The sequence below is a fragment of the Chaetodon trifascialis genome, chromosome 8 (genome assembly GCF_039877785.1).
Source record: "Chaetodon trifascialis isolate fChaTrf1 chromosome 8, fChaTrf1.hap1, whole genome shotgun sequence".
Lineage (NCBI taxonomy): Eukaryota > Metazoa > Chordata > Actinopteri > Chaetodontiformes > Chaetodontidae > Chaetodon > Chaetodon trifascialis.
This window is the reverse complement of record NC_092063.1, coordinates 15,350,131-15,360,607: the sequence shown is the minus strand read 5'-3', so window position 1 is coordinate 15,360,607 and position 10,477 is coordinate 15,350,131. Positions and strand designations below refer to the sequence as shown.

Below are 10,477 nucleotides of genomic sequence, written 5' to 3'. Positions count from 1 at the left end.
AAATGAACAAGTTTCGTAATCAGATCAGGTGAATTCATACTGTTGCAACACGAGAAAATGACACATGCAATCAATCTAATCAAATGAATGAATGCAGAAGTGAAGTTGCTGTTTTCTGTTGTGAATTGAGAGATTTGAGTGCAATGATTACCGTGTGACGGCGAGTCCTTGTCTTCATACTGTGGTGGAGGGTAACAGTTTGTGTACCCTGCCCCTCCTAACAGAGAGCCCAGATCGTTTAGATGGATCTCTTGCCAGGAGTTCCCTGTCATTAAAATCATTGGCTGAGGAAAGAAAGCATATTATGCTGTCAATCTAGACCAGTATTCATATGCCACATTTTATTATCCATCAGTGAATGGCATAATTCACCTTGAAAACAATATTTAGCAATAAACTTACCTCATCAGGTAGATAGGTTTCTTCATCTGTGCTGCTTAAAAGCTGAAAGTCGAGAGAATCTGAAGGTTGGTTATATCTTGTGAAATTAATAGGATGAAATGCTGAGGTGAAATAACAGTACATATATTTAGTACATATCCAAACCAACCAACATTAACAATACCCCTGTGACCCAGCAATCCAACTAAGCAGGAGCATATGTATGTTTGTACTTGTAGGTTACCTCCTGCTTATCTCCTGAGGTGCACATGACCCTGGAGAAGCTTGGAGGAATGTCTGGACTTTCTGCTGGACTCTCACACATCTCACCATCAACAGCATCCTGAGAAACACAACTGCTGTTGAAAGCCTGTCACGTAAGTTAATATCATCTGTGTGAGGCTTATGTGTCTGCATGTTAAGTGTGTAGAAGTATTGATCGTGGTAGAAGTAGTAACAATAAAAGCAACAGCAGTCGTAGCGGTAGAAGGGTTAGGTTTAGATAAGGGCTTATACACATGAACGTACACACACACGCGCTCACGCACACACAAACCTCCTCCGTGATGTGGACCCATTTGTGCAGCAGAGCTATCAGTGTGTAGTAGAGCAGTAGCAGAACCAAAGGGTTGATGAAGTCAGGCCAGCTGACATGTGGGTGCAGACTGAGGATGTTCCGGTCTGAACTGTTGGTTCTGATCACCCCTGTCATCCCAAAGACCCTGGGACAGGTAGAGAGGAAGGAGTGCACAATGAAGATGAGAAAGGAAGAATGAAAGGAGGAAGAGAGAGTTACAGAAGAAAGAGGAACAAAAATAAACATGAGCGTATGTAAAGGGATTTTTAAGGAGAGTTCAAAAGAGATAAACCGACTTTGAAGAGGGTAAAGGACAATTTCAATAAAGGTGTTAAGCAAAGGTGAAGACACGCAAGTATGTGACTTTCTCAGGTCCACACCCTGAACACACCACCATATAATGCAAATGCATGTTAAAAAGAAGGTAAATTTAACTGTCAATAATTTCACGTTTGAAGTTAGGAGTCTAATCCGACTTTTGAATCACTTCTGTACCTGGCGTAGACGTCGTCTGGTGGCACAAGTTGCTGGGACAGGGGCAGCTGGTAAAGGTACAGAGCCAGCAGGTGTCCTCCGCTGAAAATGGCCATCATCACACACAGAGAGCTGAAGAGTAGCATGCTGATGGAGCGGCTGAACACCCACCACCACACCAGCCCGAGAAACACCCCAAAATACACACCTGAGGTGAGGGAGGGCAGCGTGATGCCTGCACATGCACACACATTATGACAGGCCAAGAGAAAAAAGTGAAGTAGACAAAACTTGTCAACATTTTAAAACCATAATACACCCCATGCTCACACCAGCTGCAGTATTGTACCTGCCAGCCCCAGCAGTACAGTCACCACCACTTTCCCGGCTGTGTTCATGATTGCTGACAGCAGCAGCTTCAGTCCGGCTGCAAACACGATCAGCTTCTGGACAAACTGGGGCGGACCCGAATCAACCGGTACCGTAGTCTGATCTGAGCTGTCAAAGGATGAGCCCTCTGTGTCACTTCCTTCCTCAGACTCTGTTTCAGAGGTTTCTGCTTCCTGCCAGACCCACGAAACAATGAGACTGATATCACTCTGAATATCATTCTGAATGCAATGTAGCGTCAGTTACCTCGGGGTCAGGTGGTGGTATTCCGTTTTCATGAGGGCTGACTTGGGGCACGGAGTGCAGTCGTTTGTTGCACAGCCTCAGTACAAAGAGGGAAGAGAAGAGGAGGCCTATGTCTGGGGCCAGGAGACGCACAACGTTCCCAGGGTCAACCGAGCTGAATCTGGAAACACAAACATTATCATAGACTTGATCTCCACTGATCCCATTGATGCTGGAAAGATGTGAAAATCAGTTTGCTGAGACTTAAGTTCATTTTCATGCTGCACTGAAATTGTGAAATGTGCTCCCATACCTTACAATGCCCAAATGGTAGAGGACATCTTCCCAGTGTCCACTAACTGTTCAAAGAAACATGGTCGTCAAGCAGGGAGCAAAGCTTCACATTTTTACATGACAGAGGGGATTTGTTACAGATTACAATAAATCTTTGTAATTTCTCTTTTTGTTTGAAGTTCACTCAAAGGGCTGATGGCATTTTATTTTACAAAACACTTTGTTATTCTGACAAGCGTCACAAATTTGTATTTACCATCCGGAGGTATGTAGGAAAAGGGGATCTGCATGAAGCTCTGCAGGGTCAGGAAGGTCAGACTCGTACAGATGATCAGCCGCAAAAAGTGACCTGTTTGACCTAAAGAGAGCGGCAAATGACAGAAAGAAGGAGGAAACGAAAGTGAGCAAACTAATTTCAAAAATTCCGAACAATTTGTGTACTGTATCTTAACAATGTGCAAGCTGGAGTTAGTTCATGGTTATTTATTTCAAGTGAAGACATGTCAAAGGAACACCCTGTGAGCACACTGGTGAAACTTTTCACAATGTCAGATTTCACAAGTTGGATGACATAATACCTACAGCAATTCTATGTTTACTTAGTTACTCCTCATCTACTATTCCATCTATTCAACTAAATGACTTATGGGTCATCATAAACTTGTCCAAACCAAACATACTACTCTGATCCCATCTGTCCCACACACACAGAGAAATTGCTGTACCCGTAACTTCTCTTCAAGACATTTTTCAGTGGAATATTGTCTCCTGCACACTTGGCAGTATTTTGAATTGAACTGGTTCTATCTCTATGTGAGCACTTTGACAGATCAATAAACCGGCTAAAGTGAGATTTGTGAGTTTGGATGTCCAGGTGTGTATTAGTTACTGTACGCAGCTGGAGTGTTCAAGCTGAAGTTTTTTATAAAGTTGACCAAAGGTCAGTCATCACAGGACCTGAAATGAACTGCTCCGACCCACCCCACCCCCTCCACTGATGCAAATCACTGGATCACTTCTTGAGAGGAACATGAATGTTCTCTCATGACCATCCATCCCATAGCTGCCGCCATAGGTGGTCTGAAACTAGCTCAAAGTTACTAACAACATAGGGAGGACTTCAGACACAAATGTCGGCATTGATTTACGCATAGCTAGTGCAAGCCAGTCCCATAATGTTTAAGCTTACATTTTGATTTGATGTAATAAAAAATAATATCCCTCTTTGTTAGATTGCACCTATCCAGACAAAATAGTGACACCTGTGTGTGTGTGTGTGTGTGTGTGTGTGTGTGTGTGTGTGTGTGTGTGTGTGTGTGTGTGTGTGTGTGTGTGTGTGTTATTGTATGTACATGTGGAGGCAAAGTCCACAAATGCTGTGCATTTATTCAGTCTCATTAAAGATAAGACTTGAAATTGGTAGCTTTACAATGAGTTTTTTTTTGTTGTTGTTGTTGTTTTTTTAAGAAATGTGCCAGTTCATAATGCCAGCCTTGAGTTTGTATGCTTGTAATCAAAAGGTCGGAGATACAAAAGCATTAATGGCTGATGAGGCTCAACATTAGCTGAGCCAGCAAATGTGCTGTTGATGTTCAGGAATTTTGCTAAAAGCTTCATTTCACTTTAACCTCTCTGCTTCTCAATAAGGCAGTTACATGGTCACGCAGACATACACTCTCCCAAGTCGAGCTGGATGTACAAAAACACATGACATAAAATCACAGGATGTACACACACACTCGACCAATTAACCCAATGGAGAGGGTCATATTAGGGAGAGGGAGATAACTGTGGGATCTGTGGAGCTTTCAAAGACAGACTGAAAGGCAAACAGTTTTTAGATGGAGGGATGTAAAGTGAGAGAAAGAAAAAAATGCTGTCAAAATGCTGACATCACATCTTTTAATTCCACACTGTAATTACCAGGCTATGTATAATTGATTTGACCATTCCAACCACATCCCCTTTACAAAGTACTTTGAGGGAGGGGTACAGATACTTTAATTCAACAGAAGGCGGTGATCAATACAGAGAGAGCACACACACACACACACACACACACACACACACACACACACACACACACACACACACACACACACACACACAGTAAGCACACACTCGTACATACACCTTTTCCTCTTACTCAGTATAATCTCTCGTGCTTTGTCTCTGCTCCACTCCCTCTTTGTTTTCACATCAGACTTTGACAGAACAATTAAAAGTACATTTTCTGAATTTTTCTCACTTGATAAAGTAATAAATAGTGGGGCAAAATGACGTAAGTGCAAAAGTTTTGGGTGTTTTGTTCTGAATGTCGTGTTTGTCTACATACTTGGCTCAATTTCCCCCAGTGACTATAAACTACAGCTAAATGTCCAAATAAACTTTGAGTTTGAACGGACACAGATTAGTGTTTTGCATTAAAACAGATGCAGATACGCAACAGACAATGCAGTAAAAAATACTCAGAACCTGGAATGTAACACAGAACTTCACATGAAGTGCAGAATTGTTTGTTATGCTGCAATGATCTTATTTTAATGTAATCATTTTGCAAACTTTCAAGCCCATTAGAGTGCAAGTTTGCATCAAGACTCAAACACTTTGTGACTGAGTCAGAACAAAAACCTGTAAAATCCTAAATATGATGGTATTTGTCTCTGGATCCACTCTCACCTCTCATGGTGACCAGACTGGGGTTCGGCAGCAGCGGCAGGATGAGCAAAAACAGGAAATACACCACTGACAGACCATTGTAGCGGAATGAAGAGGCTGAGGTGCAGAGGAAAGAACACACTGTCTTAATGAATTCACTTGTCCACAGAACACATTTTTATATTTGTAATCTATTCTATGTATCTCGAAAGGCCCAATTAACAACCAAAGAAAGAAAACAAATAAGCAAATAACCTGTGTAGGTGGAACCTGCCTCACCTAATACCCAACATTTGTAAACTAATAGAAATTTATTCTAAAAGGAAATTATTACAGTTCATCTAAAGCGAGACACACTAACATGGAAACCTGTGATCAGAGTGAGATTTCAGATTGTTTTTAGTTGACATAATGAAATTAAATGTCTTCTGCGGTCATTCTTTGTCTCACATTTTAATATAAGACACCAACGTAAACAAGTGGACATAAAAATGTTGATGACAGCATATCACTTTTCTTCCATTTGGGCCTTAATGTATTTTTTTTTTATCTGGGCTGTTTGCACTTTGACACCATTTTTTGTTCTCAGAAGTAGCTCAAAGGAAAAAAATATCTTATACACTTACACATTGTCTTATGCTGTAATTCATCTAGATTTGGTGACTTTTAAAAATTTTGGCATCTTGACTAGAATCAACCCTTAAATGATGTGTGATTAGACAATGCTTGGCCAATGAGAGGTGTGCAGGGTTAAAGATAAAACATCAAAAAAAAAAAAAAAAAAACAGTATGAGCCCTCATACTGTTCTTATGATGAACACAAGGGCAACCCACAACTTGTCTGATGGTCCAAAAATATGTTATCCATCAGTAATATGGAAAATATAATATCTTACATGTAGTATATTTTAACACTTATAGTTTTAGATCTTAACCACATTAATATTTCAAATTATCATCAAATAGAACAATAAATTTACACCCAGTGAGACAAGAGTCAACTCGTGTATCCTAAGATATGATTGCATCTAACCGAAGGCCTTATTAATCTCTGAGACTGAACCAGTGTTGTGCATTTCCTCAGCACTGTTCAGCGAAGCCCAGCTGCCTCCAACAGTAAGCACACATGTACGAGCTTTACTACAATAACTCCCATCTCAACAGTACGCCGCCTTCAGTATAACTAGAGGGAGGAATTATAAGCAATACATTAATGTGAAGCCAATGCAGAAATAGAAGCCATCACAGAAAAGACCAGTTGATCACCAGAAGAAATAGTCGTGATCAGATGTATCAAATTTAAAAGATCCTAAAGATTAGTCTCACTCTGACTTCAGCTCTAACATAATAAGATCTGAGGCTGCTGCCAAAATACCATTTGTGTATTCTATTAGCAAAAATGCATATGAATAAAATAATTAAAGAGACATCAACTCACCTGTCAGCAGGAGCAGTGGTAGCAATAAGTTATAGAGCATCCCAACCACGAGGTCCCCTGCCATGTCTCCTTTTCTGTGTCGGAGATAGCCACACTGCTCGCTCAGACACTGTCACCCTCGAGATGTCTGCACAGATCAGTAAATGTCTTAGCAGTGTGGAGGGAAACTCCAACCCTCTCACACATTTCTCAGACGAAAATGAATGAAGCCTCGGTCAAAGCATCCTCCAATGCAGCGGTGAAAATACAGGAAATAACACACTCAAACTATGACAAGACACAGACGGTGACAGGCCGGTGACAAGCAGCGCTGTGAGGGACACTCATGAGAGAGACGACGATCTTGATTTGAAATTGTGTGAAGATGATGACTCCCTCTGCTCTTTGCTCGTGTCTCTGTCACACCCTCCTTTCCCTCCCTCACCTCTCTCTGTCTCTCTCTCAGGCATAATGGGTTGTAACCCAGCATCTCTCTTACTATGCTCCTATAGAGGCTAATCTCACTCAGGAGAACATCCGCTATCATTATATGACTGAAAAACACGCTTCCCTTAATGCATAAACCCAAAGCAACAAGCAGCAGCAGCAAAGAGAATTAACGACTGTTTTCGCACAATATTATGAGCTTTGACTGCGATTGTGCCTAAAAGTCTTTTTTTCAGCATAGTGTGTGTTTCTGCATGTGGGTGCATTCATGCATTATGCTGAAACCACAGTCTAATTTCTTTATTTCGGAAGCCCAGACGGATACTCATACAGCACTGTGTTTGTCTCCGCACAGCCGCGTCAGGCTGGCTCATCATATTTGCCCTGTGGGGTGAAGGGAAGTGTATCTAATATTCATGGCTGTGAGGCCATTAAGAGCTGGTGTGACTACAGGGGAATGATCAATGCAAGGAATGAGACGAGCAAAAGCATTAACTTCTACTCCCAAAAATATTAGAGAAAAGAACTGCACCACCCTCCGAGGAAAATCTAATACAGCGATTTTTTTTTGTGTCAAATTAAATTTTTACTTCACACCATAAACTATCAACATAAACCTGTTAAAATAGCAGCTGAGAGTGTGTCAGTATGAGGCAGGACTGTTAATGGGAGGGATTCTGTTAATTAACACTCATTTCACACAGTGAATTCATACATTTGATGCCGTAAAGTCTCTTTAGTTTGAAGATAGGGAGGTGTTGATTATTCTGTGTGGAAGTGTTCAGGATCACGCTAATTTCAGAATTAGGAGCACACTCATACAGCATCAGCGTGGAGCAGGAAAACACAAAAAACACTCGCTGCTTAAGAACACAAAAGTCGCTTAACTTATTCAAATGAATTGTACAGTCACTGAGTCGTGCCCTAAAATCTCCAAATGTTCTGTGTGTTTGTGTTTTGGAAGTGATTAAAAAAAACTTATGAATCAGTTACCAAAGAAAATGCAGTTCAGTTTTTCAGGTGCATGGCATTGTGAAGCTGTCTGTGAAGTTGAGTTTTACAAAGTATGAGTTCATCTTTTCTTACGTATACGTATATGTTGCTATATTCATCATGAATTAATCATCAAAAGTGCCTCCACCTTGTTATTTATGAGGATTGTCTTTCTTAAGTCTTACAATGATGGTAAAGCGAATATCTTTTTTTTTTTTATTGAACAAAATTAGCTATTTGATGACATCACGGGTTTTGAATAAATAGTAAATTGTATTTCTCACTATCTTCTGACATTCTATAGACCAAATGATGAAGCAATTACTTGAGACAATAATAGGCAGATGAATCAATAATGGGAATAACTGTGAGTTGGAGTCCTACTTTAAAGAGAACCAACTTTGGGCTTACACAGTTCATTACAAGGGAAACCACACGACATGAGGAAAGGAGGGTGTTGTTTTCTTCTCAACAGATTTAGAAAATGCTCAGAATACATAACGTCTAATTTATTAATCTACGTAACAAACACGTTAACACCACAAATAATCTTGACGGTCCTATCCCTGTTAACAAAGCTCTAACTAAACCAATAAATTCATTGAGTGTATTTGTTGGTAGATTACCACAGATGATGCTCCTCTGTGGACAGATAAACCCTCTGACTCAATGAGAGGAAAACATGCGCATGCAATTACTCCTCAGCAGTGGATCTTAATTGATTATGATGAGAATGAGTGCTGAGTGGGCATCCAGCATTTCATGACAGTGCAGTTAAAAAGAGCTGCGAGCGGATGTTCTGAAAAAGGGTCTTGGATGGTGGTGTAGCGGGAGAAAGTGTGTGTGTGTGTGTGTGTGTGTGTGTGTGTGTGTGTGTGTGTGTGTGTGTGTGTGTGTGTGTGTGTGTGTGTTTGGCTATTTTTGAGGCCAAGGGTAGAAAGATGAGGGAAAACTATTTGTTCTCACTCAGGATTATAGTCAAAGCTTTGGTTTAGTTTTAAGGTCAGAAACAGGTGCAGGTGGAGGTTCCAGTGAGTCAGAGCTTGATCGATAATTTGTGCTCAGTTGTGTGTAAGAGGAAGTGCGGAAGCATATGACCCAGAAGGTAATCACTTTTGTTTAAGCAAAAATGTCTAACTGGCACGCCGATGCATGATTATGAAATTCTTAGGATTTTTAGTGCCCTGGTTTCAGTGAGTGCCGGGCCAGCATTGATCTGTTGCCGGGAACAGTCTCACATCAGTTCCTTTAACACTTACGTGGTCCTTTGCCAGCCTCTATCACTGCTGCTCTTCTTCTTGCCATCTACAGCACAGAACTGTGTTAATACAACACGCTAACTGTATGCAAACTGGATACAGTATAAAACTATTTGTATGCAAATGTATTGAGTGAAATGTTTGAGAATACCAAGCACACAGAAGAAACGGGGGAAGAGCAGGAGCCAATACTAAAACTTCAAATTCAAATGCAGGTTTTGTCTCAGCAGTTTCATGATGACGTGTTTACCACAACAACAACAACAAGCTAAATAGGAAGCACGTTCTGCAAAGGGGTGCTGCCATTTTCATTTTCACATTGTATGTCGAAGCTTCTAACAGTACAGATCATAGACTTTGTGTATAAACACTCTGACTCAAGACAATCACAGAGAGGAGTGAGGGAACGTTGATGAGGAGACAACAGCAGATTTTAATGTCCTTTCTGTGCGAAGTTTGCATGTTCTTCCCGTGCATGCGTGGGTTCTCCCCGGGTACTCCGGCTTCCTCCCACAGACCAAAAACATGCTCATTAGGTTATTTAGGTCATTAGGTCATTAGGTCATTAGGTTGATTGGTGACTCTAAATTGCCCCTAGGTGTGAGTGTGAATGGTTGTGTGGTCGAATGGTTGTGTGGATCAGCTGGCGACCGGTCCAGGTGTACCCCGCCTCCCACCCGTCGACAGCCGAGATAGGCTCCGGCCCCCCCGCGACCCCGAAAGGGATAAGCGGCATAGAAAATGGATGGATGGATGGATGGATGGATGGATGGATGGATGGATGGATGGATGGATGGATGGATGGATGTTAAGCTGGTCCTCTGTCCAGCTTTCTGCCCTGGTTATGTATATAGGTGGAACTTTAAGGTTCAGAGTGTTTCCATAAGTTATAAAAAGGGAAGGAAATAGATCAGCTCATTTTATGTAGAGGAACAGTGATGCTTTATAGAAAACAAACAGCAGATTTGACTGCAAATAGAGCAATCTTGATGTTTTTAGTAAAGTCACAACATAATAGATTCATAGTTTTACAGTCCACAATTGACACTCATGTAAATGCTGAAATGTTTGTCACTGTCAGGACTGACTTGACTCTGACGTGGACGTAGAACAGCGGAAGACACATTTTACAGCAGGATTTCACCTCAAAACCTAACCGCAACAAGTTAAGTTAAGTTAAGTTTAAGACTATTCAGACTAGAAACTTAGAAGGCAGCTAATTCCACTTTGCAATGGCACTTTAGAAAACTTTTCAATCAGAGATTTGTTTTGACATATTCTGAATGTCAGAGAATCCTCCAGTTGTTTGGATTGACTTGTTAGCAAGGACAGTAACCCCAACCCTGCAGCTCAGAGTTAGAA

The 10,477-nt window shown here is 41.1% G+C and overlaps 1 protein-coding gene across 1 annotated transcript; it reads right to left on the bottom strand.

The window, feature by feature from the left end:
* Nucleotides 1-34: 34 nt before the first annotated feature.
* Nucleotides 35-6,501, bottom strand: LOC139335446 (piezo-type mechanosensitive ion channel component 2-like). Its single transcript, XM_070969051.1, has 11 exons — nt 6,438-6,501; nt 5,021-5,116; nt 2,598-2,699; nt 2,361-2,406; nt 2,120-2,228; nt 1,782-2,031; nt 1,454-1,667; nt 938-1,103; nt 626-724; nt 152-284; nt 35-39 (listed from the first exon to the last, which is right to left on the bottom strand). The coding sequence occupies exons 1-11, from the start codon at nt 6,499-6,501 to the stop codon at nt 35-37; spliced, it is 1,284 nt and encodes a 427-aa protein (XP_070825152.1).
* Between the last annotated feature and the right edge of the window lie 3,976 nt (nt 6,502-10,477).